Source organism: Rhinatrema bivittatum, chromosome 2, assembly GCF_901001135.1.
Source record: "Rhinatrema bivittatum chromosome 2, aRhiBiv1.1, whole genome shotgun sequence".
Classification (NCBI taxonomy): Eukaryota; Metazoa; Chordata; class Amphibia; order Gymnophiona; family Rhinatrematidae; genus Rhinatrema; species Rhinatrema bivittatum.
This window is the reverse complement of record NC_042616.1, coordinates 516,385,830-516,410,087: the sequence shown is the minus strand read 5'-3', so window position 1 is coordinate 516,410,087 and position 24,258 is coordinate 516,385,830. Positions and strand designations below refer to the sequence as shown.

The window sequence follows — 24,258 nt, the reverse complement described above, 5'->3', positions numbered from 1 at the left end:
GCCGATGTGTCTCAGGTCCTGGTGGCTTCCAGAAAGCCTTCCACTGGAACGTCTTTGGATTGAAGTGGAGATTTTCCATGTGGTGTGAGCAGAAGGCCTTAGATCCATTCTCCTGCCCCACACGAAAACTGCTTGATTACCTTCTGCATCTATAGAGGTTGGCTTAAAAAACAACTCAGTCAGAATTAATCTTAGTACGTTTGGCGCATACCACCATGGTGTAGATGGTATGCCTATCTCTGTACAGCCTATAGTTGTATGTTTTATGTGGGGCCTGCTTCAACCGAAGCCTCCCCTAAGCCTCCAGCTGTGTCTTGGGACTTCAACATAGTGTTGGATCAGTTGATAAAAGCTTCTTTTGAGCAGCTGCGCACCTGTGACCTGAAGTACCTGACCTGGAAGGTCATATTTTTGGTGGTGGTCACTTCAGTGCACAGAGTCAACGAGCTCCAGGCTTTAGTGACTTATCCACTTTATACTAAGTTCTATCATGACAGGGTGGTCTTATGTACACACCCTAAGTTCCTGTCTAAGGTGGTGATAGATTTCCATCTTAACCAGTTAATCGTCCTGCCAATTTTCTTTCCTAGGCCCCATTCGCAATAAGGCGAATGAGCACTGCACAGTTTGGACTGCAAGCGAGCCTTAGACTTCTATCTGGAATGGACAGAAGCCCATAGACAGTCCACCCAACTTTTAATTTCTTTTGATAGGAATAGGTTGGGTGTTGCTGTTGCCAAGCAAACTATATCCAGTTGGCTAGTAGATTGCATCTTCTGTTATGCTCAGGCAGGACTACATCCTGGGGGTCATGTTAAGACTCATTCTGTCAGAGCTGTGGCAGCGTGGGGGCCCACTTGTGAGCAGTTCTCTAGGTGAGATCTGCAAGCCTGCAACTTGGAGTTCTCGCCACACATTCACATCACATTACTATCTGGATAGGGATAGCTGACGTGAGTGTAGGTTCGGCCCGTCTGTCCTTTGGAACCTGTTTGAGGTGTGGAACCCAACTCTCCACACCCTAGGGCCCATTGTTTGGGTTCAGACTGTCTCCCCCTCTGTTACCAATAGCACTCGTGGTGGTGTGCCTGTTGGCAACTAGTTAGGTGTTTGTTGGTCCCCTTTTGTGTTGGGGAGAAGCCTGTAGTTAGGGATTCATCCATATGTGAGGACTACCATCCTGCTTGTCCTCAAAGAAAGCAGAATAGAGTACCTGTAACAGGTGTTCTTCGAGGACAGCAGGATGGATGTTAGTCCTCACGAAACCCTCCCACCACCCTATGGAGTTGGGTTTCTCCTATTTTTTATTTTATCGTAATTCTATGTTACGAGACTGAAGAGGGAGCCCGCATGGACACGTGGTATAGGGCATGCTGGGCATGCTCAGTGTGCTTAGTCAAAGTTTCTAGAAACTTTAACATAAGGTTTTCGCATCGGGCGCCATATGATAATGTCACCCATGTGTCCTCTGAGAACACCTGTTACAGGTAAGCAACTCTGCTTTCCTCCCTCCAGCCCTCCACCCCCTGTTCTGAAATGAATGGAATAGGAGTGAAAAGCCATGCTAGGGTTAAAGCGGCTTATTGCATTGGCCCTTTAGTCAGGGCATTCTGGGGATCTGATTCCACCTTAAGGCTGCCACCCTGGTCTGAGGCTGATGGCAGCCTCTGGTGCTGCCTGACACATTTGTGTAGTTCCAGGAACTTTCCCACAGTGTGCTGGTCAAGAACCTGAATCGTTTCCGACTCCTAGCCCTTCCCTTCCACTAAGAGGAAGCTTAATGTGTTAGCTGTCCCTCCTTTGAAGAAGCTTTCTCTTTCTTAGAGCTTCTGGGAAGTCAGGCTCAGCACAGTAGCTTTTGAGTTTTGGTTTTTTTTTAATGATTGGTTTGCAGCTGCCAGAAGCTTGTTCATGCCACCCGAGGGGGGGTGGGGGCAGTGTGCCCCTTGTTTGTGCACCCGTGTTCTAGAATAAATATGAGGCTGATATGGGAGAAGTGACATAAGGAAATAATTTTTCAATGAAAAGTTGGTGGCATAGAACATCCCTCCAGGGGGAAATGGTATTGAACAGGCTTAGAAGATCCTTGTTGGTGGGAAAAGTGAGGGTAAAGCTTGGGGTTGTTGCAGTAGTGAGAGAAAATAAGTAGCCTGTAAAGGCTATGGCAGTCTTTATTGGCCATCAGTTTCTCTGTTTCTGTGCCTTCTGGACTCTTGTATGCGACTTAAGTTTTAGAAAGGTCTTTTTATAACTTTCAAATTTGGGCACAAGAGCAGTACATCAAGCAAATGTGGGCAGTGTATTGGTCCAGCAAATACATAAACCAGGGCCAGCTCTAGAGCAAATGAAGCTCACCTCTCCAAAACCGATCCCCAACCCCCTTGCATTATCACCTTCCCTCCCTATTACCACAGCCATGCAGTTATCATTCTCTATTGAGATAGCCTCTGGCTGGCTGGAGAAATTGCGTGACCAGTGTTTCTTAGCTGCTGCTACTGCCGGCTCCTCTTCCAGCTTCCCCCTGATGTCAGAACACCGCAAGGCCCTGTAGTTTCTGATCTGGTAATGACAGGCAGGATGGGTATTTGGTGGCTGCTGTTACAACGGCGGGAAGCATTAGTGACCGAAAGCATAGCCGCCTAGGATCATGGGGTAATGCGGCATATAAATGTCAAATAAATAAATAATCGATCGATCGATCTATGGAAAAGAAGAAATGTCCAGTTCTGGACTTCACTATTGTTCATCTAACTCTTCCATCAGAATTTAGAAATTGAAATCAAGCTAAATAGATCATTACATCATAATAATTATTTTAGAATTGTCTGTACCTCAGTGAGACCATGAATATTGGATAGATAGAATGCTAAGCATCAGTCAGTGGAATGCAAAGTTAACAGATAGCTTCTCAGGATCCACATGATGTAGAATATATCTTAAACACTGACTATGTGCACACCCATTGCTTTATTGAAATCTGGGGGGGAGTTGGCCCGGCAGTTTTTTTCCTTTCTCATTGGGTTTTCATATTATTTGGAACCAGTTTCCACTGTTGCTATGGTTCCTCAAGCCTGCAGCTAACCAGGGTTCTCCCAGCCATTGTAGCAATAATCCTTGACCTCTGGAGCTTGTTATGCGTGCATCTGAGCCTGGCCATGTCATGTTTGCCCCTCATAGTTTTTCATGGAAACTGATGTGATGTTATTAAGAATGTCGGTATACAAAACCCGTCAAATAAATAAATAAATACATAAACCCTGTGGGAGCTCCTTTGGGAGCAACTGCGGGGAGTGGGCTGGAATAGATATTTGGGTTGTTGGGTGGGGTTAATTTGTGGGTGGGTTTATTATGGTGGATGGTTAAATATAGTAGCTATGCTGATAATGTTTAAATGGACTGTGATGCTGTTTCCCCTAGTGAAAGCAGAGTGGTTTTCTGAGTCTTGGTTCTAGATTATTGATGTATTTTTAGGCTCTGCTAGCGAAAAATGCCCAGTGTTGCTCGGGTAGTCTGATCTATAACAGCTTGTCTGTGTGTATGCGGGGGCCTGTGAATGTGGATGCCTGAGTCTGTGTATGGGGCCTGAGTGTGTGCCTTTGTGTGAGTGGCTCTGCCTGTGTGTTTGTATGCTTGTGCTTGTCTGTGCTTGCCTGTGTGTGTGGAAGTGCATGTGTGAGCCAATGTATGCACACATGGGAGCTTATGTGTGCTGTCGCAAGCTTGTGCAAACTTGTGTGTGCTTCTGCACGCTTGATTGAGTGCTTATGCAAATTTTCCTAGCATGTGGATAGATGGATTTAGCACCAGTGGTTATGCACCTCTACCAGCAGATGGAGACGGAGCAAACTGACATCACAGTATAATATACTCCTGCAGTGACATTAGCCTGCCAGTATTCTCCATCTCCAGCAGATGATGGATGTGCATCTGGGGATTGCTTAAGATTTTAGAAGGAGAATTTTAAAAAGAAAAAGCTCTGCTCTTCTGCAGAGATACGAAATGGTTCCTCCTCCAGTTGAGAAATCCTGAGGGGATTTCCGTTCTCCCTCAGATGAATGCCTTGGTCCAGTAGCTGGTATTTCAGCCAGCGTGGACTTAGCTATTTGAACAGCTGAAAGGCAGCGGGTGCAGGAAGCCAAGCGCGGCAGTGACAACATATGCCCTCTCCCCCCGTAGCTGGAGACCGTCTCTGTATTCAGCCTGGAAGGGACGAGCTCAGGTAAGTTTAAAAAAAAAACCCGTCAGAGACAGAGTAGAGGGATTGTGTAGGATTTCATCTGGTCTCCATGCTTGGCGCACCATTCCGACATTTGTTCCCGCTCCTGTGGGGGTTAAGGGAACTGGACAGCCTGGCAGGTTGAGCAGCCTGGTTGGGCCAGGCCCTGCTGTAAGGCTTTTTCCTGTCTGCTGCATGGTATGCTACAGCAGCGTTTCTGCGCGTTGGGCTGCCCTCTACAGGACCATGGTTGTGTGCAAGTGTTTCCGGTTGTGCGTCTGAATTGTGTGCCCAGTTTGCTTTGTGCGTGCTGCCTATGTGCACGTTCTAACGTATCGGTTGTGTGCCCAGATTTGGCACAGTGACAGTGTGCTTAGTTTTGCGGTGCATAAACTTGGGGCACCTAACGTTTGTGCGCATAAATTTTGTGCACTTACATTTTTTTCTGCGTGAATCGGCTGGAATCACATCTTCAGTTGCCTGATAAGCATACTGACAAACCAATGGTAATGGTGACCAAGAAACCTAAGTGCCTTTCACTCTGTTTCCTTGTCATATTCGGGCATCTCAGCCTGGAGTGCCCTCTAACATGTGTCAGCGCTGCTTAGAGGCTCAGGGTTAATTATCTTCCTCTGATTTTGCTAAGCCTGGTTCTTCCCACCCTGATAATGGCCTGGTTAAGGATTTGCACGGAGCAACACCTGACCTTGAAAACTCCCTTGATTGGTTCCTCAGCTGGGGATGGCAGCTCAGTGGGCCCTGCACAAGTGCCTTCTGGTTTTTGCATGGATCCTTCTGCCTTTTCTTGAGCAGAATTTTTTCAAGGATTGTAATCCTTTCTTAAGGTACAGTCCTCAGCCCCATCCAATCCTGTCAGGTCAGATCCTCAGGCGGTGGCCTCTCCTTCCAGTACTATGTTTAAGCACTGAAACACGCCTTGGTTAGCTGCAGGTATTCCCGACAGGAATCTGGATGGCACTGATGATGAGGCAGATTCTGACTCTCTGAAAGATGGGGAAATTCCTCCGGGATTGGAACCATATAGGACTGTGTTGCGGTTCTTTCATAGAGATGAGCTGCCGGCACTGAACCAAAGAAAAATTACATTTTGTTTTCCTTTTGGTTTCCTTTTGTAAAGCCTCTTGTTTTTTTACTTGTTATGGAAGCCATTCAAGAATTGATTAAGAACATAAGAAATTGTCATGCTGGGTCAGACCAAGGGTCCATCAAGCCCAGCATCCTGTTTCCAACAGAGGCCAAACCAGGCCACAAGACCCTGGCAATTACCCAAACACTAAGAAGATCCCAAGCTACTGATGCAATTAATAGCAGTGGCTATTCCCTAACTAAACTTGATTAATAGCAGTTAATGGACTTCTCCTCCAAGAACTTACCCAAACCTTTTTTGAACCCACCTATACTAACTGTTATGGTTGCGTGTGCTTTGGTGGATCCTTGGGTGCTGTGGAGATGACCACGCCCATGGGGAGGAGCCCCGTGAGGAGCCACAGCACTCGGCTAGACTCGTACACACAAAACACAAATAGTTCTTTATTTAGACAGCTTGAAGAGAGCCACCAGGTGGCAGTAGTGAGGGAGTCTGTAGTTGCAGTCTCAGGGTCCTCGGCAGAGGGAGCCCTTCTCTCCTAGATGAAGTCAGGAGGTTCCGCAGCAGGTCTCCCAGCGAGGAGATAATGTGGATGATATAGACTGAGAGAGTACTCACTAGGTGTTTGTTGTAGCTGTGCGATTCCACCAGGTATGTTGTAGATGGTACAGGCACCAAGGAAGGGAGAGCAGGCCTTCGAGCGAGTACCTGTTCCCTGTAAGGCACCTGAAAGAAAGCAGAGGGCCCCTGAGGAGTGGCTACCCAGGTTAGCATATACCCCGAAGGGCAGAGAGAGCTCTTCCTGCGGCAGCACGGAAGAGGCAGAGTAGCGTAGACAAGAACAGATTCGAGTCCTTGCTAACTCAACGAGCTAGCAAATTAGTGAAGGTTATATACCCAGATGGTGTGATGTCAGCATGAGGGAACGCCCTCGAGGTTCGCACCAAGGGTGGTACAAAGACATGGATTGCACACGCGCATCCTAGTTGGTACCTGGGAGGAGCAATGGCGGGAGGCTGCACCATAGCCGTTCTGGGGACACCAGAGAGGTCGGTTTGTAGACGCGGCGGTAGCCATCTTTCCCAGGTAAGTGGGAGGAGCCGTGAATAAGGTGAGGCAAACGGGGCGAAGCCGTCTAGGACCGACAGACGCAACACTAACTGCACTAACCACATCCTTTGGCAACAAATTCCAGAGCTTAATTGTGCATTGAGTGAAAAAGAATTTTCTCCGATTAGTCTTAAATGTGCTACTTGCTAACTTCATAGAATGCCCCCTAGTCCCTTCTATTATTCGAAAGTGTAAATAACCGATTCACATCTACTCGTTTAAGACCACTCATGATCTTAAAGACCTCTATCATATCCCCCCTCAGCTTCTCTTCTCCAAGCTGAACAGTCCTAACCTCTTCAGCCTTTTCTCATAGGGGAGCTGTTCCACCCCCTTTACCATTTTGGTCGCCCTTCTCTGTACCTTCTCCATCGCAACTATATCTTTTTTGAGATGTGGCAACCAGAATTGTACGCAGTATTCAAGGTGCGGTCTCACCATGGAGCGATACAGAGGCATTATGAAATTTTCCGTTTTATTAACCAATCCTTCCTAATAATTCCTAAAATTCTGTTTGCTTTTTTGACTGCTGCAGCACACTGAGCCGACTATTTTAAAGTATTATCCACTGTGATGCCTAGATCTTTTTCCTGGGTGGTAGTTCCTAATATGGAACCTAACATCGTGTAACTACAGCAAGGGTTATTTTTCCCTATATGCAACACCTTGCATTTGTCCACATTAAATTTCATCTGCCATTTGGATGCCCAATCTTCCAATCTTGCAAGGACCTCCTGTAATGTATCACAATCCGCTTGTGATTTAACTACTCTGAATAATTTTGTATCATCCGCAAATTTGATAACCTCACTCGTCGTATTCCTTTCCAGATCATTTATATATATATTGAAAAGCACAGGTCCAAGTACAGATCCTGAGGCACTCCACTGTTTACCCTTTTCCACTGAGAAAATTGACCATTTAATCCTACTCTGTTTCCCGTCTTTTAACCAGTTTGTAATCGACGAAAGGACATCGCCTCCTATCCCATGACTTTTTAGTTTTCTTAGAAGCCTCTCATGAGGGACTTTGTCAAACGCCTTCTGAAAATCCAAATACACTACATCTACCGGTTCACCTTTATCCACATGTTTATTAACTCCTTCAAAAAAATGAAGCAGATTTGTTAGGCAAGAATTCCCTTGGGTAAATCCATGTTGACTTTGTTCCATTAAACCATGTCTTTCTATGTTCTCTATGATTTTGATCTTTAGAATAGTTTCCACTATTTTTCCTGGCACTAACGTCAGGCTCACTGGTCTATAGTTACCAGGATCGCCCCTGGAGCCCTTTTTAAATATTGGGGTTACATTGGCCACCCTCCAGTCTTCAGGTACAATGGATGGGACGCCCTGGAGGCAAATTTCAAAGGGGGTTGGACCTTGGAAGGCCTGTACCTCCTGGATCCAGTGGTGAGAAAGCGTCTGCATTTTCCAAGAGTGGGGTGCGCTTTTTCCGTGGAGGGAGGAGCGGCCTTGAAGGATGTGCATGATAGGAGGATTGAGACCATCCTTACGTAAGCATTTGAAGTAGTGGCAATGACATTGCAGATAGCTTCCTGTTGTTCCCTGGTGGCTTGTTCTTGTCTGCTTCTCTCTCAGGAGGTTGATGATTCTGGAGTGAATTCCAGAGCAGTTATGGAACCTGTCGCCTCCTTTTTAGCAGATGCGGGCTGCGATTTGGTCCATACCTTGGCTAAAGGAGTGCTTCAATAGTAGTGGCCAGGTGTCAGTTATGGCTGCGAAATTGGACGGCTGATGCAACCTCCAAAGCTAATCTTACGAAATTGCCTTTTAAAGGCTCGCTTTTGTTTGGGAGCAAGTTGGAGAAACTGGCCAGTAAGTGGAGTGAATCCCAGGTTCTTCAGTTGCTAGAGGATAAGAAGCAGTTGCAGCGCCCCTTTGGTATGAGGGGTCGTCTCAGGGGTTCCAAGCAGTTTCATTCCTCCAGAGCAATGACCTTTCAGAGGAATCAGCCTTTCGGTAGGTCTCAGTCCTTTCATCTCAGACAGCCCAAGCAAGGTGCTGGCTTGGGTAGTGGGTCCTCCTGAGCCTCACAATGAAGGTTTGCCAACCCAACCTCAGGCACAAGAGATAAGGGAATGCCTCTCTTTTATCAGAGGTGGGTCAAGATCACATCAGATCAGTGGGTCCTGGAGATGATACAAGAAGGATATGTGCTGGAATTTCACAGTGTTTCTCAGGATATGTTCATGGTGTCTCCTTGCCACTCCCCGCAATCTACTCTGTCAATGCTCCTCAGTCTGTGGGCTGTGTTTCCAGTACTTACGTTTCAAGAAAGTATGGGGCTATATTCCATTTATGTCGTTGTGCCTAAGAAGGGAGGGCTTCTTTCATCCCATCCTGGATCTCAAAGGAGTCAACCATCATTTGCGGGTTACTCATTTTCGCATAGAAGCCTTGCACTCAGAGATAATGGCTGTGCAGTTGGAAATTTCTGACCTTTGATCTGTCCGAGGCCTACCTCTATATTCCCATCCTGTTGGACCACCAGCATTTTCTGCATTTTGTGGTGTTAGGGTGCCATTATCAGTTTTGGGTGCTGCCTTTTGGTCTGGCCACCGCTCCAAGAACTTTTTCCAAAGTTATGGTTGTGGTGGTGGCAGAGTTGAGAAAGGATGGAATCCTAGTACTCCTGTATTTGGATGACTGACTGATTTGAGCCAAGTCTCTGGAAGAGAACAGCCTGGTAACCTGCAAGGTGATCTCCCTATTGCGGGAGCTTGGTTGGGTGGTGAACCTAACCAAGAGTAGTCTTTAGCCACCTCAGTTGCTGGAGTATCTTGGTGTTCAGTTTGTCATGAGGCAGGGCAAAGATTTCCTGCCAGTAGTTTGTATTCAGAAGTTTGTCACAGGTGTGTCTCTTGGTGAACACTGTACGCTTGACAGTGCAGTCCTATTTACAGGTACTTGGTTTTATGGCGGCAACCCTAGAAGTAGTGTCATGGGCGAGAGTGCATATGCATCCTGTTCAGCGCTCCCTGCTGTCTCATTGGAATCCGCAGTCTCAGGACTATTCGGCTCCACTTACCGATGGAAATCTTCTCTCACCTCCAGTGGTGGTTGCAAGGGAGAAAGGGAGTTTCGCTGACATCACGGAACTGGTTGTTACTCATGACAGATGCGAGTCTGCAGGGAACTCACTGTCAGGAGCTAATGGCGCAAGGACACTGGAATACAGAAGAGTCTCTCTGGAGCATCAATCGCCTGGCATGCTTGAAGGTCAGCGACAGACTGCAGGGTCGAATTGTCCATGTAATGTGGACAATGCAACGACTGTTGCTTACATCAATTGGCAGGGAGGAACCAAGAGCCAGCAAGTGTTGCAGGAAATAAACCAACTTATGGAATGGGCAGAAGGGCATCTCCAAGAGATTTCGGCCTCTCACATTGCAGGGAAAGACAACATAAGAGCAGACTTTCTCAGCAGGGAGAGTCTGGACCCAGGAAAATGGGTATTGTCGGACGAGGCATTTCAGCTGATAGTGGATTGCTGGGACCTTCTATTCGTAGACCTGCTGGTGACTTCTCGCAATGCGAAGGTTCCTCAATTCTTCAGTCGCAGGAGAGATCCGAAGTCCTTGGGTATTGATGCCCTCATGTAAGTCTGGCCGGAAGTCAAGCTTCTGTATGCCTTTTTTCTGTGGCCTATGTTGGGCAGAATCGTTCGAAGGATGGAAGGCCTCAGGGGAATGGTGCTTTTGGTTGCACTGGATTGGCCCATGAGACCATGGTATGCAGATCTGCGAAGACCCCCCTTTGTCTTCCGCCGCATTAAATCTGTTGCAGCAGGGACCTGTCTTTCACGAAGATCTGACTCTATTTTGTCTTACAGTATGACCCTTGAGAGGGCTTGATTGTTGAAGCATGGATATTTTTCTGTGGTGATTGCCACCTTGTTACGAGTTCAAAAGTTTTCCACTTCCTTAGCCTATGGCGAGTGTTTGAGGCTTGGTGTGAGGATCGAGGTGTTCTTCCTTATTCAGTTAAGATCCCACTCATTTTGGAATTTTTGTAGAGTTGGCCCTTAATTGCTTGAAAGTACAGGTTGCAGCTCTTGCCTTTTTCAGGGACCAGATGAATGGTGAATCCTCATCATCTCATACTGATGTGGCCCATTTCTTGAAGGGAGTGAGACATCTTCGTCCTTCCTTGCAGTTATCAGTTCCTTTGTGGAGTCTTAACCTGGTGTTGGATTTCTTGGCGGGCACTACGTTTCGACCACTTTGAAGCCTTTCCTTGCGATTATTGACATTGAAAACAGTGTTTCTGGTGGTGATATGTTCTGCGCATCAAATTTCCAAGCTGCAGGCCTTGTTTTGCCAGGAGCCGTCCTTTTGGGTGATGCCAGTAGCCATACAGCTGTGTACTGTTCCTTCATTCTTGCCTAAAGTGTTCTTGGATTTTCACTTGAATCAGTCCATTTCCTTGCCATCCTTGGATAAGGAAAAAGATGCAGAAGAATATTGCCTGCTGCATCCCTTGGATGTCAAGACATGTTGTGAGGTATCTGGAGGTTTCTAAACCTTTCCAAAAGATGGATCATCTGTTTGTCCTTCATGGTGGAGGAAAACAAGGGCGAATCGGCTTTGTGGGCTACAATAGCTCGATGGATTAAGGAGGTGGTCAAGGCTACGTATGTGGATGCTGAAAAGCCATTGCCTACTCAGGTTAGGGCTCATTCCACTAGGGCTCAGGCAGTGTCATAGGCAGAAGTTAGATTGTTGTCTCCTGTCGACATTTGCTGAGCTGTGACGTGGTCTTCCTTACACATCTTTGCCAGGTATTGTCATCTGGATGTGCAGGCTTGGGAGGACACAGCCTTTGCACGTGTGGTGTTGACTGGACTGTGGGCAGCCTCCCATCCTATTCGGGAGTTGCTTGGGTACATCCCACTGGTCCTGAATCCATCTATCCACATGCTAGGAAATGAGAAATTACTACTTACCTGATAATTTCCTTTTCCTTAAGGTGGATAGATAAATTCAGCTTCCTGCTCTTGGCTGCCGAATAATTGTGTGGTGATCCTCCTGTGTGGCCATGAATTTCAGTGTATTACTGGTAAGTGTTCATCCAGTCCCTAGACTAGTGTTAATGTGCTTATTGTCTGAGCTCAGTGTTTAATGTTAGCTGAGTATTGAAATGGTTAATCAAGTTTTTTGCTAGTCTGTCCACAGTTTCTTTTGACTATAGATGTCACTGCAGGAGTATATATACTGTGACGTCAGTTTGCTCCATCTCCATCTGCTGGTAGAGGTACATAACCCACTGTTCTTGAATCCATGTATCCACCTTAAGAAAAAGGAAATTATCAGATAAATAGTAATTTCTCATTGTGCACCTTTGGTAATCTTGTACATATTTGTGTGTGTGTGTCTATGCCTGCCTATCCCTGTGTGTGGGAGCCTGAGAGACAGGGCTTTGCAGACAGAGTGTATTAATGAGCAGTTGCCTGGCATTGCTTGGGTTGTCTGGTCAATAACCACCCCTGTGTGTATGCCTGTGGGTGGGGGAGTGTGTGCCTATGTGTGTGTTTGTGGGAGCCTGGGTGTGCGCCTGTGTGTGTGTGTGTGTGTGTTTGCAATAGTCCTTTGCAGACTGAGCATATTGACTTTGCACATTGCATTTTCCATTGCTCTGGGTGCCACCTGGTGGCATGTGACTGACACAAGCCTTATATATATATAGAGAGAGAGATGGTAACTTTCAAACCAGAGCACAGGGACTCTTTGGTACTTGTGTGTCGATACGTAGCTATTTTATAACTTGCGCGTGTATATGTATACATGTTATAAAATAGCCTGACTGCATGCATGTGCACACATTTTAGGTGGGCATGCACCTACGTGTGTAAATACCACTTTTACTGCACAAGTCAGGAAATTTAAAAAGGGGTGCATGTCCACGCCATTGCCAGTTTTACCAGTTCGCACGTTAATATCTAGGTCCTCCAAACCCCCCTGGTTTGATAGTCTACACTCCACACTGTTATCCCCAGACCCTTTAAAGCCCTGAGAAATGGCTCTTTCTGTATCTTTTTTTTACTTACACTTTATCATTAGCGGAAGTAAAACTATGCGCCACTAGACCTGGGTGTGCGCTCACGCACATAAGTATTTATGCACACATCTCTTGGCCACGCCACAAAACACCCATGCCATGCTCAAACCACACCCGTGCCCCGCCCCCTTTTTGAAAACTTTTGAGATGTGCGCACATCTGGGAGGGTTTTAAAATTTGGTTGGCGGGCACCAGCCCGGCTTGTATCCCCAATGAATTCATGGCCATGCTTTTAATATTCACCTCATAATATATTGTATCTTATCGCTGTATTATGTATAGATTGTATTTTGATTATTGTATATATTGCTTGATGTAAGCCACTTGGGTTGAACTTGTTTCAAGGAAGGGAGTAGCAAAGTACAATATAACATCTAGATGTCAATGTTAATTAATATGTTCAATGTTCAATGTAAACCGCTAAATGAAGTGATAGTTCTTGTTTCTTGTAAACCGGGGTGATATGTATTTTATACAGGAACCTCCGGTATATAAACCCTATAAATAAATAAATAAATAAATGTCTTGGCATAGCTCAAGGAGGAAAAGCTGGCTTTGAAAACTAAACCCACATCTTCTGCATGGCAGTTGACCAGTTAGGATAGCTTCCATTAGAGTGTTTTTTCAAGCCCTTTGACATTAGTGTAAGTATACCGAGGAATTCAGTTAAATGTGTATCAATCATAGATGCTTGACTTCTATTCTCTAACCTTGTTTTTGACTTGGGCATAACTCTGTTTACAGGCAATTACTGACTGGTAGAACCAGTTCTCCTGCTAAATAGGAATGATAAAAATTGGAAATGCTATGTGTGATAACCAGTTATTCAGGGGTTTCTTTGTTTTTTATTACAGCCCATTGATGATTATTACTCAGAAGATTTCATCACTCGCATTCCAAGTGCATGATGGTAAGGAAAAAAAGTGCCGTACTCCCTAAGCAGTGTTGCTTTTCCAGTCAGTCTTTGTGTTTAGTTTAGTGTCTGGTTAAAGCCAGAGTGAGGGTAACGGTAGGTGGTGTGTTTTAATGGATTTTTTTTTCCCTTGGTTTTGGAATTCTGATCTCAATTGCATACTGTTTCTGAAAATTTTCCAAAAAGGCAAATTGCTTTGCTTCCATATTCTGAATGGAAGGTAATGATATGGACAGCATTGTACCTTCAGTAGGCCCTTGCTGCTGCCAAGACAGACAGAAAGACAGTGGGCAAATAATATCTGGAGATTGTGCAGCTTTTAGCTAGAGGGTGTTACCGCGAGATGTTGTTTTTTATGTACTTCAATACGCATTAATAAACTGTTGCACTTTAGGGTCAGTTTATGAAAGGTTTGTGTGGACAAAAAAATCCCTCACCCGGTCCTTTTACTGTCTCTGTTTTCATTCAAATATCTGTGGACCAATGTTAATAGTGCTCTGAGTGCATTTCCCTATACATGGTTGAAGTCAGTCCTTTTAAACATTGCGGTACTGCTCGTGTGAAATATATTGAACCTGTCACACAGGCTACCAGTATAGGGTTGCTAACTGCTTGGTTTTGAATTGGACAGCCAGGTTTTCAGCTGTGCTGCACGGTGTCCGGTCAGAAGTACTGAAAATCTGGTTTTTGCAAGAAGCTCCTCTTTCCCACAGCTTCCTGGTTACAGGGAAAGACAGTCACAGAGCCCAGAGCTGTGCTGTGACCCTGCCCTCTTGTCTCTTTTCCTGTGTTACGATTGGATGAGATGGGGAGAGGAGGCGGGGAACAGCACAGCCTTCAGTTCCCAGTGGCTCCACAGATCTCTGTAGCAATGCCCTCTGGGTTCCTTCCCCTCTCACTGAGTGCTGGGCCTCGATTTGAGAAAAGGGCTGCGGGGAGCCAGCTAAGGGATACAGGAGCAGAGGAGGGGAAGGTGGACAAAAAGACAGTCACAGGGTGAGAAAAGGAGAGAGATAGAGGGGATAAAGAGAAAAGGGGAGGGAAAGGAAGATAGACACGGGGACCAAGGGAGGCAAGAGACACAAGGGGAAGTATGGAAGGAACGAAGGTCACAATGAAGGGGAGAGGCTCAGCAGGGGCATGATGGAAGGAGGGAGACGGGAAGGAAGAGACAGGCACAATGGTGTCAGGGGGACACAGGAGGAAAGGAGATAGAGAAAGGCACTGGGGAGGAGAGGGAGATGGGGAGGGAAGGAGGAGGAACAGAGACAAGCATGTGGAGGGAGGGGACTAGAGACAGGAGGGCAGTACAAGAGAGGAGTGCACAGAGGAGGGGGGCATATTGAGAGGTGGCACAAGGGCGATACAGATGAAAGGCTGGGAAGGTTTTAAGGAAAGGGAGAGTGAAGCACCTGTGTCTGAGAGGAGGCTGTGTGTTTGGGAGTGTGTATGTGTGCATGAGATAGGAGGATGTGTGTTTGGGAGTGTGCATGTGTGTATGAGATAGGAGGCTGTGTGTTTGGGAGTGTGCATGTGTGTATGAGATAGGAGGCTGTGTGTTTGGGAGTGTGCATCTGTGAATGAGATAGGAGGATGTGTGTTTGGGAGTGTGTATGTGTGTATGAGATAGGAGGATGTGTGTTTGGGAGTGTGCATCTGTGTATGAGATAGGAGGATGTGTGTTTGGGAGTATAAGAACATAAGAAATTGCCATGTTGGGTCAGACCAAGGGTCCATCAAGCCCAGCATCCTGTTTCCAACAGAGGCCAAAACCAGGCCACAAGAACCTGGCAATTACCCAAACACTAAGAAGAACCCATGCTACTGATGCAATTAATAGCAGTGGCTATTCCCTAAGTATAATTGATTAATAGCCATTAATGGACTTCTCCTCCAAGAACTTATCCAAACCTTTTTTGAACCCAGCTACACTAACTGCACTAACCACATCCTCTGGCAACAAATTCCAGAGCTTTATTGTGCGTTGAGTGAAAAAGAATTTTCTCCGATTAGTCTTAAATGTGCTACTTGCTAACTTCATGGAATGCCCCCTAGTCCTTCTATTATTCGAAAGTGTAAATAACCGAGTCACATCTATTCGTTCAAGACCTCTCATGATCTTAAAGACCTCTATCATATCCCCCCTCAGCCGTCTCTTTTCCAAGCTGAACAGCCCTAACCTCTTCAGCCTTTCCTCATAGGGGAGCTGTTCCATCCCCTTTATCATTTTGGTTGCCCTTCTCTGTACCTTCTCCTATCTCATGCATGTGTGTATGAGATAGGAGGCTGTGTGTTTGGGAGTGTGCAACTGTGTATGAGATAGGAGGCTGTGTGTTTGGGAGTGTGCATCTGTGTATGAGATAGGAAGCTGTGTGTTTGAGAGTGTGCATCTGTGAATGAGATAGGAGGCTGTGTGTTTGGGAGTGTGCATGTGTGTATGAGAAAGGAGGCTGTGTGTTTGGGAGTGTGCAACTGTGTATGAGATAGGAGGATGTGTGTTTGGGAGTGTGTATGTGTATAAGATAGGAGACTGAGGTTTTATAGGGAAGTATGGCGGTGAGTGTATATTAGAAAAGCTTTAGTTGTGATAGAGAGCAAAACTGCATGTCTTTATGAGGATAGTTCAAATAAAATTTATAAAACAAAGTATATTGAGGAGGGTGCTTGAAAGCCGAGTAATGAGTGAATTGACAACTGACAGTAGTCTGTAACCTTCCCCCACCTCCCCTCCTAAAGCATGAAGTTTAGTGGGGTGTCCAGTCAGGGGCGGCTCAAGGCAATCTGCTGCCTGAACCGAAGGATGAGATCTGTGCTTTATTTTTGGGGCAGGCGCACTGTCAAATCATCGAGAGGGTCATGGGGGTGCAGAGAGTCCCCTTGGAGACTGGCCCTTCCGGTGATTGGAAATGCTACAGAAGGGGGAAAGCAAGGGTCAGAATTCCCAAAAACAATGGCAGGCAGTGTATCACTGATGATATTCCTTGGAAGCTGGCAACCCTGCTACACTCCCAGGAACCTGCCTCCCACATTTCCGCAGCATTTGCCCCCTGGAGAAGTGGGAATTGATAAATGGTGGGGGTCTGTGTGTGTGGCACACTCTGTCCAGGTCGGTGCAAGGATATCAGGCACGCTAGGCAAACTTTACACACTAACCCTCACCACACCCAATTAAAAACTGTGCATTTATAATAGCAGATTGTACATGTAAAAAGATATTCATAACCTTCAGAGGTAAAAATATTACAGCAACATGGTATATTATTTTTACATGCACTGCATTGGTGCCAACCAGAAAACTCTGCAAAAAGGCATTTGTTATAAGGAATATTGTAAAATACATTTGATGTGTGCTTAGCCCTCAGAAAGCCATGAGTAAACTGAATTACAATGATGACACAGTAAACCTATTATGATGTATTTTATGTTTATATTGTAATCTGCTTAGTACAATATGTTTGCTATAAGTGGCCTAGAAATATTTTAAATAAACATCCCACACCAAAACAGCACTAAATGCTAGCACTCAAGCAGTAATAACCCTACCTTTGAAAAGACAACATTACAAATATGATATCAGGTTCTAAAACACCAATACACTTCCTATTAGGAAAACAAAATATGTCAGGCTGCTGTATCCTTACACAGAAACTATATGCCAGCAGAATACGTCCCTTTGATCACACATGTAGAACAGACAGATCAACACCAAATACAGAATAAAATAAAAATAGAAATAGAAATTTGCAGACAAAAACTGAATGGAAACTGCATGAAGCCAGACCTGTATGCAGTGCAACAATGGAAAAATAGAAACAGCATCAATCCTCATAAAACAATAATAAATCAAGAAATATAGCAATCATAATAGTAAGACTATACTAATAGAATAAATATTTCAAAGTGGCTGATTAACAAGACATAAAACATTTTTTTTAAGGTTCTAAAAACAAAGCCAAACCCCCCCCAAAATATTTCAAAACAAGTCACATCAAATAACATTCATCAGTTAAATCTAATAAGAATAATAAAAAAATTACCCACTCTCCATACCTGATATCTTTTGATTTCCAGTCACTCTAAAATTGTTATGGATGAGGGGGGGGGGGCACAAACTTTATCCTCTCTCTCTCACATACATATTGGTATGTCCATTCTCTCTCACACATATACTGTCACATGCACACACACATACAGACTGATATACTCACCCAGAATCTCTCACAGTCACTGACACACTCTCAAGCTCTAAGACCCTTTCTTCCCCCCCCCCAACAAGCTCTTACTCTCCCAAATTCTCTCATACACACACACACTCTCACTTTCACTGACTCCTTCACATACACCCACACCCCCAGGCAAGCTCCCATTCATTCTCACACTGCTCTCCCCCCCCCCCAGACACATGCACATACACACACGCACACCCTGCCCCCCCCCAGGCAGGCACCAGTTCATTCTCACACACACACAGACCCCCCCCCCCCAAAGACAGGTACCAATTTATTCTCTCATATACAGCCCCCCCCCAGGCAGGCATCAATTTATTCTTATACACACAGACCCCCCCCCAGGCAGGCACCAATTCATACACACACACGCACACCCTGCCCCCCCCCCCCCCCCCGAGGCAGGCATTCTCTCACACACACACCCCAGGCAGGCACCAGTTCATTCTCACACACACACAGACCCCCCCCCCCAAGACAGGTACCAATTTATTCTTACACACACAGACCCCCCCCCCAGGCAGGCACCAATTCATACACACACACACACACACACAACGCACGCACACACACACACACACACACATACTCTCTCCATACACATGCACACACTGAAGGTAAACCCCCCCCCCTCTTTTGCCAAGAACCTCGGAGCCATTCCTCTGCTGTCACTATCATTGCTGCCACGTGGCATAGAGAAAGTGCTACTCTTGCACATTCCCAAAGGTAACTTATGCCAATCGCTAAAAATTCAAAAATTATTATTTTTTTTAATTTTGCTGTCTGATCTTAGTTTTCTAATCGGTTGCTCATAGGCTTCTTTTTTTTCTCACTTTCCCTTTCTTGGTCTTTTGTCAGTTCCTTTTACCGGGTCTCTTTTTTTTTTCTGTTTCTTTTCTCTCCACCTGTCTTCTTCCCTTCTTCCCTCAAACACACACTCGGGTCATATTTTCACATGCTATCTTTCTTTTTCACACACATACACTCTGTGGCTCACTTTCTCACACATACACACACGCCTCAGGTACAGGCTCTCATGTTCACATGCTGTCTCACTCTTACACATAGACAGGCTCTCACTCTCACGTGCTGTCTCACACACACAGGCTCTCACTCTCACATGCTGTTTCACCGAACATACAGACTCTCACTCCCACATGCAGTCTCTCAACTCCCTCTCATAAACACACACAATTTAGAGGGCCTCAGCCTCTCTGTCATCTCTGGGCTTCCTCTTCATGGGTCGCTGCGGGATGGGCTTCGCAGCAGCCCTGATCTTCTCGAACCGCCGCGAGGTGGGATCCGTGGTGGCTGAACTACTGGCCTTATCTTCTCGGGCGATGGTCCTGCTGCCGGGCCTCCTCTTCTCTGGCCACCGTGAAGTAGGATCCACGGTGGCCCTGCTACCGGCCTCCTCTTCTCGGCCGTCGTAAGATGGGATCCGCGGCAGCCATGCCACAAGCACAGGACACAGCTCCTCTTCTGCACTCAGCAGATGCTCCTCCTCTTTCCTGCCCTTGCGGCTCGGCAAGGGCAGGAAAGAGGAGGAGCATCTGGGGCTGCGCAGGCCCCAGATGCTCCTCTGGGGCCTGCGCGGCCAGGGGCCGCGCAAGCCCCTCCAGATGCTCCTCCTCCTCCCTCCTGGCCGCGCAGGCCAGGAGGGAGGAGCATCTGGAGGTGACTTTTTTCCTTGAGCTGTGATGGCACCATGGCCCTGCCGACCTTCCTGCTGTGCGCTGCCCCCCTCCCTCGGTATGCCACTGAGGCAGTGTGAGGCGGATGCCACAATGGCGTTCTGAGAGGGGCATTTTTTTGCTTCCTCAAAATTCTGCTGCCTGAAGCAGCCGCCTCACCATATTACAATGTGACACTGGGGGTGCAGGGATGGGAGGATGCAGATATAGCTATGGCTTTTATGGGTGGGGCTGGGCATGCAGTGGGAGCAGAAAAAGCAGCCAGACTTGAGGTAACAGACTCAGTGGAGGTGGAAGTAAATATGGTTGATGGTGGCGTTGCAGTGCCGGCATCCAGATTGCAACATGCCCCCAGCAACCACTCGGGGATGTTTATATCTGCTCGCGAGCCGTCACCACTCTTTCTCTGTGGCTACCAAACATCCACGTGAATACTGCAGAAATCTCAGCGTCGAGCTTTCCATTTTCATCCGGTGAATTTTGTTTAGCTTTTAGGAAATCTTCTCAATTTTCCTAGCTTGTTAACTAAAAAGAAATTGGGCGTATATTGAGATCTAATTAGATTATTCATTAGTGATTTGGAACTAGACTGTATATTTCTGCATTGTTGCAATTTCACTCTTTATTGGAAAATGTGTCCTCATTATTGGTAGTGAAATGCCTGGAGGTCTAGAAAATCTTATATAAATATTCAGTAGAATAGTAGAGAAGATCAAAATGTGATTGTGCTTGTTGAAATTTCATTGCCCTGTAGGGATTTCAACTTGAGGTCATTTTTTTTTTTTCAGGACAAGCTAAAACAGTCCCAGTTTTGTCCCATTATATCAGTCTTGCTTTTCGTAGGACAATCTGAGCTACGAGTCCTCTCTCGCAGTGTACTAACACCTGGACTGTATTGGCTAGTTTACAAAAAAAATGGAGCCAGTTCATAACCCTGTTGCTATGGTGACTTCACTGAATACAGAAAAGAAGAAATTTTCTTTAAGCTGCATTTTGAGTGTTCACCATTTGTTTAGGAAATCTGTTACCATTATTGTTGTTACAGCTGTTGACGTCTAAGACTTTTTTTGTTTTTACTTACATCTCAGCTCCCCGTGATTGTCATAAGCTTTGTAACTTGTCAAGCTTGCGCTGCTGTGCCTTGTTTCAGTTTATCACACCATTTATTTCTGCCAGGAATGGGTCGCAGTGCTGAAGACCTCACCCCAGACCAGTTTCGACTTGCTGTCAAGTAAGAGGCTTCTTCTCTTCCTGTTCTCTCTCTCAAAATGCATGCGAGAACTACAATGCACATTTTGGCCTTTAACATGTTTTATATTTCTCTGGAGACCCTCTAGACTTACTGACCATGGAACGTTGTCTAATGTTGATATTGCTGTAACTGATATGCAGGGAGAATACAGAGGAAAAAATCTGTGAGCTGCTCTACAGGCACATTTGAGTATATTTCAAGTTTCAGATAGCTATGCTGAGTATTGAGACATAAGGTTCACAAGAACCGGTGAGAAATGCTTGGGGGTTTTGCCAGCAATTCACAAAATTTCCTCACATGGAAAGGCACAAGGAACTGAAGGCAAGCTACTTTGTTGTGGCTTTCTTGAGATTCAACTTCATCTGCTTCAACTTCAACTTCTTTCTTCTAATGGCATTTTTACAATGGGGCTCAAATTCCCTTAAAATGTGTTAGGAGGATCCCCTGGGTACTCACTGCTCCATTGTCCATTCTAACTGGAAAAATGTCACCAAAGGGACTGCATTCTCCTTCCAGGAGCTCAGGGCTTCACCAGGAGCTTGGCATTTTCACACACTCACACTCACACACATACTCACACACACACCCCAGCTTGGCACTCTCCATCTAGTGCAATGGTGGCCAACTCTGGTCCTCAAGAGCCACAAACAGGCTTGGTTTTCAGGATATCCATAATTAATGTGCACGAGATAGATCTGCACACACTACCTCCATTTTATGCAAATATATTCCATGCATATTCATTGTGGATATCGTAAAAACCAGAGCTGTTTGTAGCTCTTGAGGACCGTAGTTGGCCATCCTGGATCTAGTGCATGATCGAGCATTCTGTGGGATACTTCCAATAGGGCTCAAAATACAGGACTTTACGCACTCTGGAACATACCATGTGGCACAGGTGCTATATTGAAATTAGAGGCATTGCCAAGGGTAGCATAATAGGACAGAACTAAAAGTTTAAAAGATGGTTCTTGTGTTGCCTACTTTTTAAAAAATCATTTTATTTATGTGATACTTTTCCATTTTATGCAGCCTTTTGCTTCATATACATTTTTTACTCTGACTTGTGTGACTAGGAAGATGTTAGATTCTTGGGGGTAGATTTTATAAATTTACGTGCGCGCATACTTTTGTTCGTGCACCAGGTGCGAACAAAAGTACGCTGGATTTTATACCCACCCCCTCACCCCCACCTTTGTTGGCAAATTTACGCCTGCCGAAAGCAGGTGTAAATCTGTGCGCGCCAACAGGCTGCTGGCGCGCCATCACCCGATCCGGGGGCTGGTCTGGAGGCCTCGACCACGCCCCCGGTCCCGCCCCGAACCGCACCCTGACCCCCAGACATGCCCCCTCCCGCCCCTTTTACAAAGCCCCTGGACTTACGCGTGTCCCGGGGCTATGCGCGCGCCGGCAGCCTATGCAAAATAGGCTGCCGGCGCGCGAGTGCCCTGCACGCATAAATCCAGCCGGATTTACGCGCGCAGGGCTTTTAAAATCCGGCCCTTGGTGTGTTACACTGTAGTGGTTAATGTCTGTTCGAACTCAAATGTCTGGGCCAATGTTACTCTAATTTTCATACCCTAACTTACCTTAACTGTATGTAGTAACAGAGAAGAATTTGAAAGGGAATAAGTTTAAACCCTCTCCATGATCCAATCATTGTAGATGCTTTTGATTGCTAATTATATTTTTGTGCACGTTATTTTCATTTTCTGTGTGGGTTCTGAGGAGAAAAAAGAAATTACCACTATGTGTCAGTGCTTGAATCTCTGGTTTGGTTTTTCATCGTTCTATATGGTGGAACAACAAAAATATTTCATACGAAACACACAAATTAGTAGGGATGTGTATTCATTAGAAACAAAATAGAAAATGACAACAAAATTTCCTATTTTCTTTTGTTTCGTTTTCAAAATGAAATGATTGGAAAAAAAAAAAAAAAGTCACCCCTCAGGCCTAGGCCCACGCCTGAGGACAGGGCTTCACCTAAGGAATAGGCCAAGACCCAAAGCAGGGACCGCAACCTATTCCTGAGCGTGACGCTAGGGCCTTGGCCGAAATCCAAGCAAAGACCAAGGCCCCAAAAACTTTTGTTTTGTGTTCATATTTACCCATTCTATTCCACTCATGATTTTAAAGACCTCTATCATATCCCCCTCAGCTGTCTCTTCTCGATGCTGAACAGCCCTAACCTCTTTAGCCTTTCTTCATAGTTAAATCGTTCCATTCCCTTTATCATTCACTAATTGGAGAAAATTCTTTTTCACTCAACGCACAATAAAGCTCTGGAATTTGCTGCCAGAGGATGTGGTTAGTGCAGTTAGTGTAGCTGGGTTCAAAAAAGGTTTGGATAAGCTCTTGGAGGAGAAGTCCATTACCTGCTATTAATCAATTTTACTTAGGGAATAGCCACTGCTATTAATTGCATCAGTAACATGGGATCTTCTTAGTGTTTTGGTAATTGCCAGGTTCTTCTGGCCTGGTTTTGGCCTCTGTTCAAAACAGGATGCTGGGCTTGATGGACCCTTGGTCTGACCCAGCATGGCAATTTCTTATGTTCTTATTTTGGTAGCCCTTCTCTGTACTTTTTCTAATTTCACTATATCTTTTTTGAGATGCGGTGACCAGAATTGCACACAGTATTCAAGGTTCTCTCACACCATGGAGTAATACAGAGACATTATGGAATTCTCCACTTCTAGTAGAGGACCTGGGTTTGATCTCTGCTTCAGGTCTTCTGCTTCCTGGACTGACCAGGACTGGAAGTGCCATAAAGGCAGTATTCACAGACCCTGGGAGCAACAGTGGGAGTCCCAGCCATTGTACAACGGCGATACCTAGTGGTCCAGAATTGAATTGTATATCAGAGGGAGCCGTGACGCATGGCTCCCAGCTGAGGACAATGACTAGGCTAAGGACCTGATTAGTAAGCTGATTAATAAAACTGAGCGCTGAAATTCAGCACAGTTTCTTAACCTATGCACTAAAAAAATTTTATCTCCTGGTGCAGTGAGCTAATGTTATGGTAATGCATCAGGAGTTAAAAAGAAAAAGAATTGCGCTAATAAAAAAATATGTGCACAGCCCTGAGTTAAAATGTATGCTTGGCCTTTTTTGCCTAGCCTGAGCATACATTTTAACTTGGGGAAAGAGACACCCATGGCATTCTTCGTGCACCCTAATCACCAGCAGCTGAGGAGACATAACGAGAATGTTCTGTGCATCACCTACCCTGCCAGACTTCAACTCATCTCACCTACTCCACTTTCAGCTGATCTGGGAGGGGGAGCAGTCAAATTATTCCACTCCCCACAAAAAGCCTTGCTGCTTCCGCACTGCAGTTTTTTGTTTTTGCGTTCCTCCTTTTTTTCCCCCCCCCCCAGGAACTTGTTTTATATTGTTCCCCTCGTTTTATATGCACAAAAGATGTGAGCACAAATCATTTTGGGGTAGATTTTCAAAGGATTATGTGCGTAACCCCTGAAAAGCTGCCCCAAGCTGCTCCTGCGTGCGCTGAGCCTAAGCCCTGGGACGGGGGCGGGGGCGGGTCAGGGTGCGTGGCTGAGGTTCGGGGGCAGTCCCGAGTCCTCCGGCACAGCGGCCTGTGCCGGGGAATGGCGAGCGGGCAGGCGTAACTTCGGAAACGAAAGGTAAGGGGG

General features: G+C 45.8%; 1 protein-coding gene across 4 annotated transcripts in view; it reads left to right on the top strand.

Moving 5' to 3' along the window:
• MBOAT1 (membrane bound O-acyltransferase domain containing 1) overlaps nt 1-24,258 on the top strand; it is a 286,231-nt gene that overhangs the window by 190,061 nt on the left and 71,912 nt on the right. For all 4 annotated transcript variants that reach the window (XM_029590751.1, XM_029590750.1, XM_029590752.1 and 1 more), the window contains 2 exons: nt 13,369-13,424; nt 20,524-20,578. In XM_029590751.1, the coding sequence (XP_029446611.1) occupies nt 13,369-13,424; nt 20,524-20,578 (111 nt within the window). The remainder of the gene's footprint in view (nt 1-13,368; nt 13,425-20,523; nt 20,579-24,258) is intronic.